This window comes from Pezoporus wallicus, unplaced genomic scaffold, assembly GCF_028554395.1.
Source record: "Pezoporus wallicus isolate ANWC-B61680 ecotype Strahan unplaced genomic scaffold, APGP_CSIRO_Pwel_v1 contig_3847, whole genome shotgun sequence".
NCBI lineage: Eukaryota > Metazoa > Chordata > Aves > Psittaciformes > Psittacidae > Pezoporus > Pezoporus wallicus.
This window is the reverse complement of record NW_026639842.1, coordinates 4,735,594-4,754,613: the sequence shown is the minus strand read 5'-3', so window position 1 is coordinate 4,754,613 and position 19,020 is coordinate 4,735,594. Positions and strand designations below refer to the sequence as shown.

Here is a 19,020-nt window from a genome sequence, read left to right as displayed (position 1 = left end):
GGTGGAACTGACCCAAGAGGACTCGGGATGCTGCCCTTCAATGGCTAAAAGTGCCCTGGTGGGAAACATGCCAATGATCCGAATTTCCAAAGGGGAGGAAACACGTGCTATGTGCCTGCAACACCACCATGCCACACAAGAGCCAGCTCTGGAGGGTAGGATTAAATCCTCCAACAAGGTGGGCAGAGGCTTCTAAATCCAGTCTACAAAACATATCAAGTGTCAGAGGGCCGCTGCTGCCCAAGGAAGTTGTGGCTGCCTCATCCATCCCTGGCAGTGTTCAGGGCCAGGCTGGAGACAGCTTGGAACAACCTGCTCTAGTGGAAGGGGTTGGAACTGGATGAGCTTTAATGTCCTTCCAAACCCTTCTATGATTCTGCTTTTGTAAGTACTTTTACTCCAATTGCAGGAGCAGATAATACAGAAGAGCCAGCTATTGCTATACAGCTTGTGTGTTGGGTCCCATTGCCCAAACTGACTAATGTTGATGACCCACATTTTCACAAGTACAAGTTACTTGCATATTGCAGTACAGGATCTGTAAAGACGCTTCCTGAGCTTCACGCAAAACAAAACAACCCCCCAATATTTACTGTAGAATGGACTTACTTCTTCTGTCCTCTCTGTTTGCGCGGCGCTGAGTTTTGTCTCGGAGTTCTCTCACAAGCTCCATCGGTATTGTCGCTGGCTTCGCTCTTACTTAAAGGCTGGTTTTTCCATGGGACAATATACCCAGGGGTTGGACTGAATTGTTTTAAGTCTCCTTGTCCTAATGAGCTCCGTTCTCCACAGTAACAAAAGGCGCAGAGTTGTTCGCTGTTAAAGGGAAGATAATTATTTCTTTTGGGGGAGGGAAACAGCACAGGATATACCATCAAAGAGCAACTTTAACTATTCCTATAAATAAATAAAAGCTCCCCCAAGTCCTGTCAGGTATCAAAGCTCAGCATTCAAGAACACTATTTCCAACTAATGTTATCTTAAAAGAGCTTTTTTGTTAACAAAAAGTGTGTGATTAACAAAACAAAACCCCTACATATATTCAAATTATTATTATAACCTTTTTTGCTCAAGAATTCTTTATCTCTAACACACGCTTGCTAAAAGGCATGGGGGGGGGGGGGGAAAAAGAATAGGAGGAAGAACTTGATTAACACCTCACACCCATTAAAAAAACTCAGTGCTACCATCATGGAAAAGGGAAAGCTCTGTCTTTCTGAACACGGTTAGAACATTACTACACATACACCTTTCTGTAAGCACATACACTTTATGTGTCACGCATTGTACAAATACTATACACCAAAAGGTTTAATGAAACATGGGGGTAAAAAAATGAACAATGACAATCTCACAGCAATGGCTAAAGTACCACATACCAGGGCTTACAACATATACAAATCCAAATATCCTTGTTTACTTCAATATTTAAAATCAAAATGATACCAAAAAGTTTTACTAGAGGGAATTTATATTTACAGAACTGTGACCGCAACAATATCCCTTGTGCCATTTGCAATTATGTTTTAACATGCAGAACATAGCAACAGCACTGAAATGACAGCTCTGACAGCACTCCTTGTGTCACATCATATGGAAGCTACTGAAAAATATTTCTATAATAAACATATCCACAAACTTCAAATGTGAAGTTCTGCAACTAATGCAGTTTGCATTAAAAGAAGGCCATTTAACACTTTTTTACGCTTAAATGAGCAATTCTGTTTTCTTCATATTTATGCCCCTAAGACCCCAAAAAGATGCCTCAGGGAACAGAAGCTTGGTTTTGCCTGGATCCCAATTAAATTCATTTCAGTGCGTCTCCAAGGTGGCACATTTGGGTTTGGCGCACTCTGTGTTGGGTGGATGAGTGGAGAGAAGGTGGGAGGCAGATCTACTTTAAGGCTAAACTCCTGTATAATAACCACTAAGGGGGGGGGGGGTGTGCCTGTACTTTTCAGCCAGGTGAGGCAAAAGCAGCAAGAGAAAAAGGTGAAAGTAGAAAAGGAAAGTTCTGAACCAGAACAGATACCCTGAGAGTCCAGCAAAGCCCCTTAGATTTGATTTAGCATACTCTGGGATGGGTCTTTTTGCCCTTGCTGTAGAGCAACCCTAGCAGGGAAAGAAAAAAAACAAGGAAGAAAATACAAGTGGGTATGTAAAGTGTCTTTGAACTACTTTACTATTACGGTACTAGCAGTACCAGACAGTCAGATGTTAAGGAAGGGAGCAGCATGTCACAAGCCCACAATGAAGCTAAATACTTTTACACTCTATCGGTAGGATGGCACTTTCCCTAAGGCAGACAGACCTCTGGGGACATGCAGATTGATGGGCAGGTAAAATAGGTCCCATTCATGGTACTCAGATTAATACCCTATCAAAGTGCAGCTGGGAAGCATTCACCCTCATACTCATGGCTGTGGTCGCATATCCATTGCTGCTCCTGCCTGAACACAGGACTGGTGTGAACCAGCACAACAAACCCCGGAGCTGGTGGCAAATGTCTGTCACATTCCACAAATCTTCAGGGAAAAGGTACCCAAAAATAAAAGGGTGCAGAGAAAATATGGATAAATGTGGCATAAGAATGATGGAAAATGAATAGTTACAGCTAAACAGCACATAGGTCTATCTTAAAGCTGGTTTTCAATGTGACAGAGCAACAAATAGATTATTTATATGTCAGAGAACATAACGACTAGACAACCAGAGAAACCTGATCTGGCCTTGCAGGCAGAGTTTGTAAGAAGGGAAAGCAAAGCTATTTATGTTAGTTGAGGCTACAGAGACTTGTGAGGAGACTTAAGAGATTTAAACAGGCAGCACCATGGTGTATAAATTAGACTAGTTACAAACACAAGATTATCCACAGTGGAATAAATAATTATTCATATATCCTGTTAGGACAGACTATCACTTCTCATTAAAAGACTCAAGGATAATTACACCTAAATAAACAAAGCTCTGTAAAGTGAAATCATAGCAAATATGCAATGATGTTAATGTTTATAGAAAAGAAACACAAATCAGTAATTAAAAGTAAAAATAAACTAACTTTTAAAGCGGTATGATTCAAAAAAGGAACACGGGGTAAAGCAGATATTTCTGGAGCCTGTGAGGCAGCTCTGGTATCACAACTTCCAGCAGTAGCTTTCTGCAGGCAGAATGAAGTGAAACAACAGGAGCAGCAAGTTTCACAGCTACTCTGCAGCGTGGTGCGGACAGCTGCGAAGCTGTCAAGAATCATATGGTTTGTGCTACTGCTCCTGCTCCAGCAAAGCTGGGGACCGCAGCTGAAGTGAGCACTCGCTGCAGGGAGGGGGCTGGGGAACCCTTCGCTAAAGGTTTGTGAACACACAGATGCAAAAGTTGAAGACAGGAGCAGCAGAACATTCCCAGACCACTGCCAAGAGTCTGTGGGGCTGAGACAGAGGTGAGAGAAGATAAAGGAGGAGAAACAGGTTTCACACCTTCCAGGGAGGGTAAGCAGAGGGGCTTCAAATGTATTAGGGTACCCAAATATCTAGAAACAACTAGGAGCAGTGTACTCCTTGCCTAACATCTGGATGGATGCTAGGAGAGAGACTCTACACATGAAAGCCACGGCCTTCCACTTCCCAGCACATCACGGTGCTCATTTATCACACAGTACAAAGTGGCCATTTCCATCACGTTAGCCTTTTAGGTTGAAGTGCTCAGTAAATATTTTAAGTTATGTCTGTATGGGCAGAAGGTAGAGTTTTTTATTCCTATCATCTGAGGATTGCAGAAAGTACTTACAAATCTACTTTCCATATGTCAATATGCAATTAGAGTATCTAAATCTGTGGTGCAAGAAGAGCTCTCATATTGAAGATAACGAAATTGAGATACTGGCAACTCTTAAGATCAAACCCTAGATCTGTTACCGTAATTAGCATATTTTCAGAACAGGCTAATTCAAAATGAGACGATGTGTCACGTATCTTTTTATATGCTACTAAGGAAAAAAAGAAAGAGAAAGCTCACCAATACTCCATTTAAGATGCATCTACAATGTGCCAAACCAAAATGTAAATTTATCATTACCTGTAACTTCAACTTAATTCCTGAACATTCCCAGAACAAATAGGTTTCAGGTTAGATATAAGGAAGAAATTATTTACTGTGAGGGTGGTGAGGCACCGGATGGGTTGCCCAGAGAAGTGGTAAATGCTCTATCCCTGGCGGTGTTCAAGGCCAGGTTAGACATAGCCTTGGGTGACATGGTCTAGTGTGAGGCATCCCTGCCCATGGCAGGAGGTTGGAACCAGGTGAGCTGTAAGGTCCTTTCCAACCCAAACCATTCCAAGATTCTAAATACTATTTTTTTATATAGGATTAAAATTCCACAGGTGGTTTATCACCAGTAGGTGCTTATATATCACACCTCATCCCAAAGGATTTCATACATCTGTATGCACGTAAATCTTAATACATAATGCAGAGGAAAAAAACACATTGAGATCCACCCAGACATACAACTGGGGTTAGGGGATGCAGTAAGAAGCAATAATAATGTCTGAATGTCATGTCTGTTCCTACCAAGCCATGAGAGGAGATCCAGACTTGGATGTGGTTAGAAAAATGCCCTTGCTAACAAGAAATACGTAGAAGAAAATGGCTGCAGCACCACTGCCAAGGTCTACAAGTTCTTATTTCACTGAGCTGCCTGGTCACTGCCTCTTTCTTATGCAGAATTTACTCAACTCCCTGACAAGAATCTAAGAAGCTACAACCCTCCCCAGTCCACATCCTGACAAAGGAAAACAAAATGCCCATCAGCCAGCTAGTCCTGGAGGAAGGGGGAAGAACAGTCACTGTTTCCTCTACTTGACCAACAGTGTATAGTCATTAGGACTCATCCTAAAACACAGACCTTCCCGCTGAAAGGAGCTCATTTCCACACATGCAGCATCGAGCAACTAGTTGCACAATATTAAATTACAGCCAGAGAAACACTTTCTGGTTTGCTTGCAAATATTCAGTCAGAGAATTAAGGTAAAATGGACAGTCCCCAAACCTTTTTTTAACAGAATTAAGGCTGACCATCAGGATTACCAACACTTCAAGCACACCAAGTGCCACGGTAGTTATACTCTCAAGAGGAAGTAGAAGCCCCTCCTGGATCCTTCTGCACTGGGAAATAGCACTGGGGTATCCTGTGTCAGCCAAGACTCTTTGATAATAAGCAGATGTGCTGACTGACCTATGTAAACATCGAAGGTTTTATGCAGTGTCCTGTATCTCACAGACCTACACTTGTGTCTGCAAGAGTACCATGCTGGGCAGCTGGTGGAAATCTTCAGATTGGTCTACATGAGCTTGTGTGACCCTCAACAGTATCAGATGTGACCTCTCACTCTCCTGCCTATTTTTCATACTTGGGTAGAAGGCATGGCAGTCTGCAACGATATGGGGCACTGCCATCCACCCACAACTCTGTGTATAAGGCTGGGGGAATAAATTTCCCTTCCTCATTTTCATAGGAATGGCTTCCTCCCATGCCTCCAGCATCCCTGTACAACTGAATGCCAAAGAAGACAGCAAGTGGCCTATGTTGAGCACGCCTATTGCCAAGGCACTTGAATTTATACAACCCTTTTAGTACTAAATGGTGAAGGAGGTAGATTCAAGAAAATCCGACAGCTGGATAAAGGTCCCCTTCTGTCAGAAGAACATGCACAGGGAAAACCAAGCATTCTCCAGAGATGAACAGAAGCTGTCTGCAGCAGGAGAAATACAAACTCATGTATTCAGCTCAAGAGATGCTCTCCCCATACCTTTTCTCAAATCCTTCCCAGCCTACCTTGGGACACCCATTATCAAAGAGGTTTGACTGTGCATTCACCTTTTCAATCAATCTCATTAAAAGCAATGGTCATTGCTGCTGTTTAAACGGGAAACAGCAATGGATTATTTTTGTGAAATATGATTTGCATGGGCAAAGTTGTTACAGGAAGTTAAACTGGTTTTAGCATCTATTTTTCACAATTAAAATTAAGCTCAGCACAATAAAATTACATATTTGGGAGCAAAACACAACTTCAGTGCATCGTTTGCTCTGATTACCAAAGCAGACTGATAAAAATTGGCCTTGAGAATTCTTCTCCCACCTAACTCTGTTAGCAGTTTTAACATATGTTAAAAGGCTGAATTAAACACTACAGGGGACCCACTATTTATTCCACTATGCCAAGTCGTGCTAATGCACAAACTACTTTGCCTTCACTCTCATTTTATGTTGTGTTAGTCAAAGAGTAAATTGTTTTTCTCCTTAGTGGAGATGCACCACCACTCTATCATTTCAGAAACTCGAATCAGGACCTGGCTTCAAACAACGCTGGGAGTCTGTATCAGCGTGAGTTCTAATACATGTGAGATATTCACAGAGGTGAAGTTATTCTAAAACTCAGGGGTTTAGATTAAGTTTTTCAGCTTCATCTAAATATCTTGTAATTATCTGGATCTCAGTAATGAAGAAGCTTGAAAGGAAATGACCAAGAAAGCTCATTGCACAATGCATAAAAACTTTCCACTGCTACAGGGTTAGCAACCCAGTAAATCACCCTTGAACGAATGACACTAAGGACAGAGGAGGATGCAAAGTGCAACATGGGGATACCACAAAGAGGAGGATGCAAAAGTTCTAAGCTGCAAATTGTATTTCAGTGTTTGACATGGAAGGTGTTCTCCGCCCAGCAGGAAACTGAATCACAGAACAACTTGGAATTTTTTAAGTGGTTTGACACTATTCTACAGAATCACATGATGGTTTAGGTTGGAAGGGACCTTAAAGCTCATCCAGTTCCAACGCCCTGCCGTGGGCAGGGACACATCACACTAGACTAGGTTGCTCAAAGGCCCATCCAACCTGGCCTCAAACACTTCAGGGATGGGGCAGGCATCCAGCCAGGGTCCACATCCTTGTGTTGGGGGCCCCAGAGCTGAATACAGTGCAGCAGATGGGGTCTCACGATAGCAGAGTAGAGGGGTTTATTTTACAGGAGTATTTAACTTATGCAGTACAATTCCTTCAAGAAAAGGAGGGCGGGAAGGAGTTCATATGAACTTCAGGTACAGAATTTTTAAACTTTATTTGCACAAAGCAATTAAGCTGCATTAGGCAATAATTGCTTTCCAGTTTTTTTCAGACCGGCACAGCTGGAGTTCTACAGCCAAATAATCAACTTAATGATACTCTTCTCATCTGAGAGAAAGAAAACATTACCCTCCAAACACCACCACCAAACCAACACATTTTAATGACATTTTTATTTTAATGTTTAAAGCTCAGCTAGAATTTCACATGCCCTAAATGCAGGAGAGGTTACCAGAATGCCAGAGCTGAATAAAGTGAATTCAGGACTACTCCAAGGCCATGGAGAAATCATTGTTTAATTTCCATCTGAACTGATTCGTACTCTCAAACAAAACTCCCATATTGAATGCAACTGTGAGTGTACCTGGAACGTGACAGACCACACAATTCTGAGAGGTGATTTAACCTCTGAGTGATAAAACCCAAAGAATAGAAAGTACTGTACTTGTATCTTCAGTGTGCCTTTCTGCCCAAAAAGTACGGTCATTCAAAGCCAAATCTCCTCCTTTGGCAAGACAACACAGATCACATCAAAACTGCATAAACCTTGCAGAGGTGGCAGCACCTCTCAGGAGGCAACTTCATACAAATACTAAAAAGGGTCTTACTACCTGAAAATTGCTGAAATTTAACATATACCATATACTGCCTTGAAATAGCAGGCTTTCAAGAAAGCATCATCAAAATTGTTCAGTCACATCAGGGAATTAAAAAATACTCTGTTCTGCATAATTCAAACTTTGTATTTTTTCTTCAGACGCATGTTTAGAGAAGACATGAAATACAACAGAGTGGGGCTCTTTAGTCAGAACTCTGCTGGGTCAGATTAAAGGTTCATCCAGCCCTGTATGGTCAGTGTTAGAAATAGGATAAGCAGATGCACAGGGGATATTAAAGAGCAGGGCAAACATATGATACTACCCATGCATCCCAGTACTTTCAGTTCAGGGCTTCCCTGTATGAGCTGATTCCTAAATATTTAGTAATTCTCCATTTCTTTTGACCAGTCTGCTCTTGACCTCACATTTTCAGCAATCCACAACATTCCTCATCAAGGACTTCCATGTCACTCAAGACAACTATCTGCTGTGCAGAGAATCACCTCCTTTTATTTTGCATCTAACCCTTAAAAGTTTCATTTGATGACTTTCAACTTCCTGCATTAAAAGAAACTTCATAGTCAGGATACCCTCCCCATGCCACCTATGATGTTAATGCTTCTTATCTTCTTCCTCCAGTCTCTTTTACAGACTCAGGTTCTAGATCACTTAACTGGAAGGTACTGCAGATCTCTGATCAACCTTTCTGCTGTTCTGTGAAACTTTTAAAGTTTTACTACATTAATTTCTGAAGTTCAGATACACTTTCTGAAACCTATGGAAATCAGTCCACACTCACTGCTCTAAAAGTTTCTAACCTCACCAAGCAGACCACATGTGCTCAAGCAAAGCTTTCGCACATCGAAGCCACAAGCTCAAAAATTCTCTCTTCACTAAGCACGCTCCATTCTCAATCCCTATGTGCAAGCAGACTCCATATGCACCATCCTTACCCCGTGAACAAACATCTAATCCAAAGGTTAGACACATTCACAGGGATCGTCTCCACAACTACAACTTTGGGATGCTGCAAGTCCAGATTTTGCCATTTAAATTGCCTGTACTTTCCAAGAGCTGTGAAATGGAAGTGAAGGAAGGAATGATGAATGAACAAGTAGGGCCAGACAGTGGGCTTCCTGTGTGAGGGAAATGTAAAGTGATGGAGAAACAGGACAACTGACTGTGTGGAATAATACAGATCACACAGAGAACCAAAGCAAGGAAGAGAGCACAGCCACAGCTGACAAGGAAAATGAGCAAGAAAATGGAGAAAGGGGCAAGAAGCAATACTATGTCACAAATACCTGCCTAGGAGCCACAGGACATGGAGGGAAGGAAAATGCAGACCAGGTAAAAAGCCAAACAAGAAGAAACCTCAGCTGAGTGGACACTGAAACAATAGTTAGAACTGATGAGCAGGGACTAGGATTACAGAAGTACAGAGAACGGGAATATGATGAGGATTCAACAACATGAAAAATTGTCAGAGTCTGGCAAAGAAAGCTTGAGACAGGAAGAAAAAGGAAAAGGTGACATTTGGGAAAAAATGAGAGAAGACACCATAATCACTCGACACTGGGACAGAACATAAGATCCAAAACTCTCCCAATTGCCTGTGATGAATATGTAACTGTGCAAACCTCTGACAAAGTAGGCATCCCATCCACTTGTAAGCTTGGTCTCTTTGGGACACTGCGTAACTAGTACTGCTATCAGTCCTTCAGCATGGTCTGATAGACTGCAGGCCTTGAAATTTTGCTCAAGAAATGCTTCCGTCTGTCTGCCGTCACTCAGAGGAAAGAAAAGCTGTCCAGTCAACAGACCTGACCTGCCAGCGCTATTCTTATTGTTTGCCAGCAGCAGGACAGACCGAGGAGGACACAAACAGCCTTAGTAGGATGGGAGAGAGACAAAAAACTGCCTAAAAACATCTAAGAAGGTCTTAGAGTGAGACTTCAGAAACCTAGGGGATGTGCTCAAACAGGGCAGGAGACATTGCTAAGAATAGTTTCTGTGCTTGGACCACCTTTTGTAACGGATTAATTCAAGAAGCAAAGGTCCACGCAAGCTGAAAGTCCAGTCGTGAATGTCACTGATCACAGGTGTCAGGTCCCACAAGGCAGAAGTTCAACGTGACAGCATTAAACACATTGCAGTCACAATGTCAATTGTTCAAAAAAGGCAGGATCAAGGCTGACTGTGAAACTTTCCTTTGGCCCCATTTGTGCTATACGCCTTCTGTGCTTCAAGAGAGATGCAGACCATCTGGAGAAAACTCAAAACAGCAAGAAGAATCAGAACTCAAGAAAACATCATCTACAAAGAAAGTATGAACAAATTTGGGGTTCTGTTACGAGTAAAAGCATGCTGGGGAAATAAAACAAGAGGCTTTTGCACAATTCTCTCCTTGGCAGATGGTACAAGATGTAATGGGATAAACCCAGACCGAGGAGAGTGCGGGTTTGATGCGAACAAAGTATTTTCAACAGTAAAAACAAAGAAGAAACTGGAAGGGACTGTTTAGGGAAGATCTGGAGGTTTTATTATTGGAAGATTTAAGAGCAATTTATATAAACTTCTGTTAGGAATGGTTGCTGTAGGTATGGGCCTTGGAAAAGAGGTGAACTAGATGACTTCCTGCACAAAGTATCTGAGGTAGGATTGCTTTAACAACAATTCATCATAAATTCTTCTTGAGGCAATTTCCCTAGTGGATGCATGAACATACAGGATAGACAACCAGTAAAGACTTAACTCTTTTTTCATTGTGGTCTTAAGTCTTTACCTACTGGCAACATATACACTGTGCCCTGAAAGCCAAATCAGTAATTTCACTCTGGCCTACGCTGATCATTGATATAATGCTGAAATATTAATTCACTATTATTAACTTATTTTTGTAACACAAAGGAATGCCATCTCCACTTTGCAGACATGGAAGTCAACTGCTGACTTCAGAGGAAAATCTGTAAATGCTTACACTGATCTAGATCTGAAAGTGTAAAGCAAAACTCTGCAATGATTTCACAAGTGCCCTGTTTTCTGCTCTGCAGAAAGAATTCTTGTAGAAAAACATTCATGTAAACTACAAACTGCTTTGTAATACATGTGCATGAAAGAAATAATTGGTCTCAGAATTAATCTTAACACTGGTATCTCCTAAAATATTATCTTGATTTTTTAACTTGAGCAGTTTTTTAACATATTATAATATTAAATGTTTTATCTAACTCCTCCCTCCTCCTTCCATCAGTGCAGTGTTACTCTGTCCAGATAGATAATCTATCTCTGCCACTCCACAGTTTCTTTTTTCCACTGAGTACTGCTTTTGAATGTTGCAAGTTCTGTAATGTGCTTTCTGTGAAGGTTAAAGCAAAAAAAGATAAAGCAGTTCACTGCTGCTTTTTCACCATTTTCTTTGTTCACACCATCAACAGATGTTCACCAACCACTTCTTTTCAAAAGTCTATAGCATCCCCACCCCCCATTCTCCAGACTCCAATTTTGGTGTTAGCAGCAGGAACAACAAAATAAGGGGGAATAGTGCAATTGGTCTGGAATGAAAATTATGTGCTTTGTCCAATTACAAGTGAAGCAGGAAAGGAGGAAGGTGTGTTGCCAGGGTTTTTCTGTAGTTTTAGCGACAGTCTCACAAGAGCAGATATTTAGCAGACCAAAGTACCAAAATCAAAAAAGCTGTGTGAAAATCTCAGCTTCTGCTTATTTTAAGAATGTTCTGTCTTCATGATTATAGCAAAAGAAGTGAAAATGTGCAATTAATGCAATTTATAGTCTCTGAAAGTATAAAGTAAAATGTATCAAAAGGTGTTTTGTTCTTCTACGAAACTGTGTTTCTGGGCCATTCTTGTTAGCTCTTAATGCTTGGAGTTGACAATGTGGGAAGCAGAGGAGGAAGGTAGAAGTGGGCTCTGCTGTAAGGCTCAGCCAGTTTCTGGCTGCTTGCCTGCCTCATGGGCTGCACTTCCCCTGCTCTCTGCAGGCAGCACAAACCAAGGGAGCAGATTCCTTTCGAAGAAGCTGGATTCCACTCAGCCATAAGTCCTGGGCTGACAGAAGCTTCTCACAAGGCTTATAAAAAGAAAAAGGGAACAACCAAAGGAAAAGGCTCCAAAACCCATGACGCTCATGATATATACGAGCTGGCAGCATTACTTTTACCACTGCCAGGCCTGGTAGTTTATCTTTGCTTGATGTTATTGCACCTCCCCGCATGTGGTCAATAATTCACTCATTCCTTCTGTGCATACACACACACGCCTCACCCCTTCCAGCCTCCCTACCCCAGTATGGCTCAGATAGTTTATTCTAATGTTTTTTAGCACAGTGGTTTCTGAGCACTAATCCTATACCCATTATTACATTCCCTGCCCCAATCCTATTTACAGTCAATAGTTCTCTTGGACTCCCCCATCTCCCCGCTCAGAAAGAATCCAATATTGACCATCTCCTCTCTCGCCTTTCTCTTAAATGTTCTTGTTTAGCCTCAGTCTCAGGAGGGATCCAGAGAAAAGTACCACACAAGCCAAGCTTTGGCTAATCTCTCAGTTCTATGACTGAGGTCATAAAACCTCATGAAGTTCAACAAGGCCCAGTGCAAGGTCCTGCACATGGGTCAGGGCAATCTCAAACATAAATAAATGCTGGGTGGAGACTGGATTAAGAACAACCCTGAGGAGAAGGACTTGGGGGTGTTGGTTGACGAGAAGTTCAACACGACCCAGCAATGCATGCTCACAGCCCAGAAAGCCAGCTGTATCCTGGGCTGCATCAAAAGGAGTGTGACCAGCAGGTCAAGGGAGGGGATTCACCACTCCACTCTAATGAGACCCATCCCTGCAGTGCTGTGTTCAGCTCTGCGGCCCGCAACACAAGAGGGTCGTGGACCTGATGAGGTGAGACCAGAGAAGGCCATGAAGGTGATCCGAGGGCTGGAGCACCTCTCCTATGGAGACAGGCTGAGAAAGCCAGGCTTGTTCAGCCTGAAGAAGAGAAGGCTCCAGGGAGTCCTTAGAGCAGCTTCCAGTGCCTAAAGGGGCTGACAAGAAAGCTGGAGAGGAACTTTTGACAAGGGCATGTAGGGATAGGACAAGTGGGAGTGGTTTAAACTGAAAGAGGGTAGATTGAGATTAGCGTTCAAGGCCGAGCTGGATGGGGCTTTGAGCAACCTGATCTAGTGGAAGAGTGGAAGGTGTCATTAAGGTCTCCTCCATTCTATGGATTCTGTGAAATCCCCATCCTAGTTCTGATATTTCCTATAATGTTAAAAATAGCTACTCTTCAGTAGCAAATTAATGATTTAATGTAAAAGCCTTCATCTTATGCCCTGTGCCCTGTGGTTCTCTGACTCCTTTATCTTCACTACCAAAGACAGAAATCCAGAATTATCTTACACTCAACTGAAAAAGTAATGCAAAAGTAGCTCTGCCTACACCTGCATCTACTTCTGGTAGAGGCTTTAGTTCTTTTCTGTGCTCCAGGCAATTTCTGCACTGTCTGTTATAATGTACTTCCATAATTCTCCCATGTCTCATACACCTGAAGTTATTTCCAAATATATAAATACTTTCATTGGATTAAGTTAGTTACACTATAAAACAAGAACGTAAAAGCTTACTAAAAGAGATGAAGCTGATGAGTATGAGTTATTTGGAAATCAGCTTCAAAACTACTTCCGCGAGTTACGGGTTTAAAGTCTCTATGCAGCCACACTATCATAAATCTTGATACATTTCCTCCCACCACTGCAAAACCAAACGTCAGCGTGCGTTATTTCACACGTTGTATTTTCTCCTAAGAGAACAGTGAAGCCACCCAGAATCCAGTCCTCCTACCCCTGCATGACACAGTGACAGTGTCAGCACACCACAATGACACAGATGATGGATCAAGAAATCACAGATCCAAGAGGCTTTCTTCTGCTAGGTTTCAAGACACAGTGCCAAAAAACCCTTTACATCTTTGTAATGAGGACATCAATGACTCCTACAGTAAACACCAATCCTGCATCTAAGTCTGGAACAAAAATTACCTGGGGTTAGAGAAACCTTAGATCTCTCATACATTTCTTTCCAAAATGTGAGACACAGAGTCTGATCACTGTTATTTAAATTAAAAATTAATAGTACTTAGCTTTTTAATGCTTTGATTAATCAAAACAATGGGCCTTATTGGCCTTTCCTTCTTGACTAATCGAATTCAACACTTTCAGTTGGAAGTAAAAGTAAGTTGAGAGCAAATAAGGGCTGTTCAGAAGCAAGAAGAAGTTTTTTTAGGAGACTGTTGTCCAGCTTTTAAGAAACAAGTTCATAGTGAAAGAAAATCCTGTAATCAAATATTCATGATAACAGCAAGAAAGAAACCTTGAGAAGAACAGAGAGCAGATGAAACAGCACTAAAACTTTCGCAAATCATCCAAAACAGGGTGAAATAAATAACAAAAACAGCTGTTCAGCTCAAGGCCCTCTACGTATTTACTGCAAGTTAATACCAACTTTAGAAAACTCCATTAGGAACAGAAATTTTAGTATCTTTCATTCAGGTATATGCACAACATGTATTTAACTTAAATTCTCTGTGAGAAGTGAAGTATCTCCTGGAACCTAAGAAGTCTGTAGCACGTAAAGCATGAAAATGATATATGTGGCAAGTAGATGAAGTAATTTTTTGTACATGGAAAATATGCTCTGTGTTGGATTAAAAAAATATGACGACGATTCTCTCCAACTCTGTCAAAATATAATTACACCTTTAACCATCTGGTAACAGCAATCTCTGCAGCAGTAGAGACCCACGGCTGGATTAAAAGCTGTTATCAGGGCTTCAACAAAGCAGCTCACTAGGATTCTGTGACACTGTTTCAAAAGCGATCACAGACAGTGTGTTCTGGTTTCCCTCAAATAATGTAATTAACACTTTCACTGGTTTTGGGGGTAATTTATTCTGATAAAAAGTTTTTTAGATTACAGACATTTTCTGTATAGTAAATTCTTAAATAGGGAAGAACATGGTAGAAATGACAAGAGATTTGTTCTACTTTGTTCCTGAAAATGCAGCCATACAAGCTGAAACTTCGGAAGTAACTTTATATGGACTTGCTAGTACATCATTTTCTGAGTAGGAAAGCTTCAGTAATCCCATTTTATCTCCTAACACTTGTGCGTTTCAACTGAAGAAGTTAATATGCTGTAATTCACGGGTCTACCAGCATAGTCTGCAGACAACACTCAATGAACATGCTTTCCACCTTGCTCTCCCTATATGCCAATGAAGCCATAAGTCTCGAGTGTAGGAGCTGCTGCCAGCACTCCAAAGCACCAGCAGTGTGTCCCAGGCCTGCGCCTTGAGCACTCTGCTCCCCATTATCTGGCTCCCAGCCCTTCCCCTGACTCAGCACCCGCCTCCTCGCTCACCAACCTGGGTTTAGCTTCCACACCCACAGAGGCGGTGGAGCATGCAGACTCCTCGGACACTGAGTGCTGAAGGACTGGTGTTAGCTGCTTGGTGCTGTCCACTTCCGTTTGGGCATCCTCTTCTGCAGACTGCTCTTTGACTTCTGTTTAACAAATAAGAATAATATTAATTTATTTATGCTATAAAACCATCTGTGAGCTTTCTCTTGTGCTGCAAAGATGCTTTTTACTTATAGACATATCAACCAATGTAACTATGTTCTCAGACACAACAAAACTGAAAGAGGAGGAAAATACTATACTTCGCATCTAGCTAGAACTTGAAATTGAGTGCTTATAAGCTTATAAAGTTTCATGTGCTTATAAAGTTCCATAACACAGCATACCACTGTGAACTAAAGATGTTCAGTAAGTAATGAGGAGTGGGGCAGGAGAAGCATTGTTTAGTGACAACCTTTTCATACAAGGCTGCAGTTCTAGACATTCTCATTCTCCCCACATCTCCTCTTGTGCACATGCTCTGTCATCCCCGAACAAACTTCAGGCTGAAGCACACTCATCTGGGGTATAATGAACATTTTTTTAACTCCCAGATTAGCGTTAACTTTGATGAATTCCCTGCACTAGTTCATTCCTGATTATACTAACTCTGGGCTGGCACAGGATTGAAGAGGTGAAGGAAGGAAGGACATGGTTTATGCCATCTTAAACTCCATTACGAACTGCATGAATATAAACGATTTTTGCAGCATCCTTTTAATTTAATTAGTTTTTAGACGTAAATATATACATCTACAGCTGGCAATGTTACTGTCTGCCAAGAAGGTTTGTTTCTGCTCAGAAACATGAAACACTGTGGTGCTGTCTGCATAGCTTAAATCCTATTCCTATTTGGTTTCCTCCCTTGCACAGAGCGAATCAGGGATTCGCCAGGAGGACAGGGTAATGTGCCACTCCAAGTGCATCAGAACACACAGGAACAAAAGTCAAGGCTGTAGAGCAATAAAATCTGGTATTTCCACACTTCTCTGTATTTTGACTTTGAAACCTAAATAACATAAAAATCATCAGACTCTGGCAGATATTCTTCAGCATGTCCAGCTTAAGACACGTCTCCCCCTGTCAGTGGCTGTGGCTGCCTCATGAGCCAGCTTTTGCCCAGGTAGCCAGTGTGGCCAATAGCATCCTGGCCTGTATCAGCAATAGCATAGCCAGCAGCACCAGGGAAGTGACTGTATCCCTGTACTTGGCACTGGTGAGGCTGCACCTCAAGTACTGTGTTCAGTTCTGGGCCACTCACTGCAAAGAAGACATTGAGATGCTGGAGTGGGTCAGCTCCAGCAACTCAATGGCTGGGCTGGCTGGGAGGGCAATGAAGCTGGTGAAGGGCCTGGAGCGTAAGTCTTATGAGGAGCAGTTGAGGGAAGTGGGGTTCTTTAGTCTGAAGAAGAGAAGGCTCAGGGGGGACCTTATCACTCTACAACTACCTGAAAGGAGGATAGAGTGAGGAGGTGGCTGGCCTCTTCTCCCAAGTAACAAGTGATAAGACAAGAGGCAATGGCCTCAGGCTGCACCAGGGGAGGTTTAGATTGGATATTAAGAAAAAATCTCTTCACCAAAAAGTTGGGCATCAGAACAGGCTTCCCAGGGAACTAGTGGAATCACTGTCCCTGGAAGTGTCCAAAACCTGTGTACATGAGGCCCTTTGTGACATGGTTTAGTGGTGGTCTTGGTGCTCCAGGCAGTAACAGTTGGACTTGATCTTTTCCAAGGTCTTTTTCAACCTAGTTGATTCTGTGATTCCATGATCTGTCCCACAGCAGAGCCAGACCAAGCACCTGTGCCTGGGTCACCTGCCATCTAAAACTTCAGTGAGCACAGGTTTGAGCTGAGAGGCCAGCTCCTTCAAGGAAGTCTGGTTAGAGTAAAGCAACAGACTATTTAGAAGATTTAAGCAGAAGTTACAGTCACTTTTTAAAAAAAACTAATACACAGCATGTCAAAATATCATCAAATATTGCAAAGGATAAATTATTCAAGTGGAGAAATGGATGGTTACAAGAATCTGCAACATGGGTGGGAGTGCGGAAAAACCTGCTATAAGCTTTAATCTTATTTATAAGATCAATAAAACAGAAGAAAACTCTCAGAACACAGAACTGCACAGCTTGGTCTGTAATACTGAAATTATACACCCGCTACAGCACATGGAGAAGAGGAAATATTTCTTGTTTGATGTACAGAGATTGAAGTAAAATTATTCTTTAACCTAGAGTGACCTCATTTAGGAAGACAATGATGTAATATTTGAAACCCTCAATGAAGGCACCTGAAACATACTAAAGAGAAACACAAAGAAGAAATCCCCTGTTCATGACTGGGTGTGCTAAATGCTTATTTGAGCTGGTGCAAACTGAAACTGCTTCCCTAACTTCAGTTAAGCTATTCAGTAACATACACCTGAAACATCACTGAACATCTGAAACACCCAGAAATGTTTGAAAACCAAATGGCTGGTGTTAAACCCATTATACCAACCTATCCTAAAGAAAAAAAGAATGCTGGACAATCACTTGATGCCAAATAAATATCCTGTTGGGAAATGCATCCCTTGTAATAGCAAATGGCTCTGTAAAGAAAACAAAACAAAATAAATCAAAATCCCATGCCCTTAGTGTTTGGCACATCTGAATAAACAATCCCTACAATCACTCCTGCATGAGGATTCCCAACATAGGCGGCATCCAGCAGAGCCATTCATAATGGTCTGTAGTGCATCTCCAAAGCATATTGGATCTGAAGGATAATTTTATGCAAGTAACCCCCAAATTTCTACATACAACCTCAGTGAAGAGTGCAAAACGTAACTACCTGTAAGACAGGCAGACCTCAAATCAGGAACACCAAAACCCACACCACAGTCCACAACACCACACCAATTGCCCAAGGAAGACCACCACAAACTGTGGTCTTGTTCTGAACCATCTCAGCAGCTCTATTTAACCTAGTTAAACTTCAAAAAAGGAGCTCTGCATTACTGTGTATCTGCAGAAACTGTCAAATAAGGAAAAGCCATTTACTCTTTGCCAGCTTTCATATCATTATACATTAATGGGCACCCATTACACTGGAAAGCAAAGTTCACGGACACATGCTCATTCTCAAGAACTCTGGACTATGTGAGAAGACACAGATTGTTTACCACTACACACTATGACTACATGAGCTTACATCCTTATGGTGCTTTTTCCCCTGCTGTTTGCTTCTCTAGAAAAGAAGACACCCAAATTATACTAAATGAGACAAACAACATCTCAACTGCTGTCTCTGCAATAAACCAAACTGTGTCTCAATATGCCGTTGGAAGACTGAAAACACGGTGCTCACCAAACAGAATGAAAATAGCGTTTATGTTAGCTGAAGTATCGCACGCACAACTTGGTGAAAGTTTTCCAACACAAGATTAAGGAAGAACAGAAGTAATGCATTTCATGAGCCAAACTCCTAGGAGATGGGAGTCCGGCACTGGCATGGCAGAGGGACAGCAGATACCCTGTTCGCTGCCTCAGGGATGTTCCTGGAGGCATCTGGCACAACACACTAACTGCTTTTCACCGAATTTAATGAACATTCATCAGGCTTGGTTATGGCCTCCTACTTTGAAGCTCCTGGGAGTGAAGGAACCATGAATGATTAATAAATGTGAAGCTCATTTGCAAATTCATATATAAGGCTTTATTTTGTATCCTGTTTTCATGACTCTTTCTGACACAGTGAAGATCTTGCCCATATATAATAAGGGGGAGGAACTGAGAATTAAGAAAAAAAAAGAAGTTATGTGCACAGTTCCTAGTGTCTCCAAGTTCTT

General features: G+C 41.8%; 1 protein-coding gene across 20 annotated transcripts in view; it reads right to left on the bottom strand.

Annotated features, from left to right (window-relative positions):
• Positions 1-19,020, bottom strand: part of KMT2C (lysine methyltransferase 2C) — a 194,080-nt gene that overhangs the window by 117,832 nt on the left and 57,228 nt on the right. For all 20 annotated transcript variants that reach the window (XM_057416496.1, XM_057416502.1, XM_057416497.1 and 17 more), the window contains 2 exons: positions 15,157-15,295; positions 610-816 (listed from right to left, as the gene is read on the bottom strand). In XM_057416496.1, coding sequence (XP_057272479.1) covers positions 610-816; positions 15,157-15,295 — 346 coding nt within the window. The remainder of the gene's footprint in view (positions 1-609; positions 817-15,156; positions 15,296-19,020) is intronic.